The sequence below is a fragment of the Oryza brachyantha genome, chromosome 11 (genome assembly GCF_000231095.2).
Source record: "Oryza brachyantha chromosome 11, ObraRS2, whole genome shotgun sequence".
In the NCBI taxonomy this organism is placed as follows: domain Eukaryota; kingdom Viridiplantae; phylum Streptophyta; class Magnoliopsida; order Poales; family Poaceae; genus Oryza; species Oryza brachyantha.
In genome coordinates, this window is record NC_023173.2 from 686,305 (window position 1) to 687,908 (window position 1,604).

Sequence of the window (1,604 nt, forward strand, 5' to 3'; positions counted from 1 at the left end):
AAGTAAGATTCTTCTGCATTGAACAAAACGGGCCATCACCATATACATGCAAATATCTTATGGAGAACAGCATAGTTAAAACATAAAATTGGTCCTTTTTGTTTCAACTGCCTCCTACGTTCTGTCTCAGATAACCTTTCCATCTAGCAACAATTTACTGCAGTAAAATAAAGTAATCGGATCAACTAGTGATATGGCTCAAGGAAGCAGGCACAGATGCTTACAACATCGCATCAACGCATTTTTCTCCTCTTGTTTTGTGACTTGTCCATCTGGTTGAATCCTCTAAAGTCATTCGTCGTCTCTGCAGTATTTTGCTTCTTCAGCCCTTTCCGACCACCATGCCCAAATTTGGAATCTCTTGACTTCCTGTTCTTTCCTTGCTTACCTTTCTTAGCAAGGCCACCAGACCTGTCACCAGGAGAAACACCAGGCCTCTTTTTCTTGGATTGCTTGAACCCTTCCTCGCCTTCAAAATTCAGATCAGGCCCATCATCATTTCCCTTGGCAAAGCCCCCTTGTTGCCTCTGCTTCCTCCACTTCTTGACAGACTCAATCTGCTCCTTCTTCTGCTTGGCTCTCTCCTTTTCCTTCTCTGCCTGCACCTCCTTGGCCCTCTTCTTGGCCTCTCTGGCCTTCTTCCTCTCCTCAGCCTCCTCGATCTTCTTCTTCTCTGACAAGAGCCTCCCCTTGATCTTGTGCATGTGAGCATCAGTCTTGACCATCTCAGCGTAGTAATCAGCCGGCCTGAGGAAGCGGACCTTCATAGACTCCAATTTCTGAAAGGCCTGCCTGGTGCCATCCAAAGCCTGCGTGTAGAAGGCAAGCTCACGGGCAAGATCATCGTTGACGTCAACCTTGTTGCCCTGATCATGGTCAACAGTAAGCTTGTGCCTCCAGTCCACATTCTCCGGCCAGGCTATGTCCTCGAGCTTCTCAATGATCCCCTCCTTGTTGTAGATAGATTTCTTGGAAGGCTCTGCATGGAATTCCTCCCCCGAATCGTCGTCTTCGGGCTCTGACTCTTCCTCGTCGGTATCTACATCATCCAGTATGGCATCCTCGTCCTCGCGAAGCAATGGGTCAGCTGTGAGTCGTGCCATTGTCACTGCAAGAAAAGGTAAATCAATCAGCACATATACCAAGCAGCACAAATGCAGAATCCCAAAAATTAGAGGCACGACGAATTGAATGCAATATAGATAGATATATGACGACATTAGAGGCACGACTAATTGAATGCAATACAGATATATATCAACAAAAAAAAAACCAAGCGGATCAATGACACACAAAAAGATGATTAGGGTTTATCCATTCGCTCCTCCTTTTCTCGCCCCCTCACTCCAGGAGTTCACATATATGATCACCGGCGTCTCAGTGATTATCTATACATTCGGGGTATCAACGGCAAGTCGGGAGCTTGGGGAAAACGGGGAGAGGGCTCACCTGCCGGCCGGGGTGGGTCGAGGCTTGAGGAGAAGCGGGCAACGGCAACGGCGGCGGAGGAGGAGCCGGGGAGCACTTTGTATGGATTTCTGCTAGGGTTTTAGCTACGATAGCCTCAAGGTGCTTTAGGCCTTTTGGGCTTTTGGCCCGTGTCA

At 48.1% G+C, this 1,604-nt stretch overlaps 1 protein-coding gene across 2 annotated transcripts; it reads right to left on the bottom strand.

The window, feature by feature from the left end:
- LOC102699905 (probable rRNA-processing protein EBP2 homolog) lies at positions 1–1,518 on the bottom strand. 2 transcript variants are annotated; one of them, XM_006662613.3, is made up of 2 exons: positions 1,450–1,518; positions 1–1,108 (listed from the first exon to the last, which is right to left on the bottom strand). In XM_006662613.3, the coding sequence occupies exon 2, from the start codon at positions 1,101–1,103 to the stop codon at positions 234–236; it is 870 nt and encodes a 289-aa protein (XP_006662676.1). In that variant the 5' UTR covers positions 1,104–1,108; positions 1,450–1,518; the 3' UTR covers positions 1–233. The 2 variants fall into 2 exon arrangements, with proteins under 2 accessions (XP_006662676.1, XP_015697985.1); XM_015842499.2 differs by lacking the exon at positions 1,450–1,518 and adding an exon at positions 1,294–1,359.
- Positions 1,519–1,604: the final 86 nt, after the last annotated feature.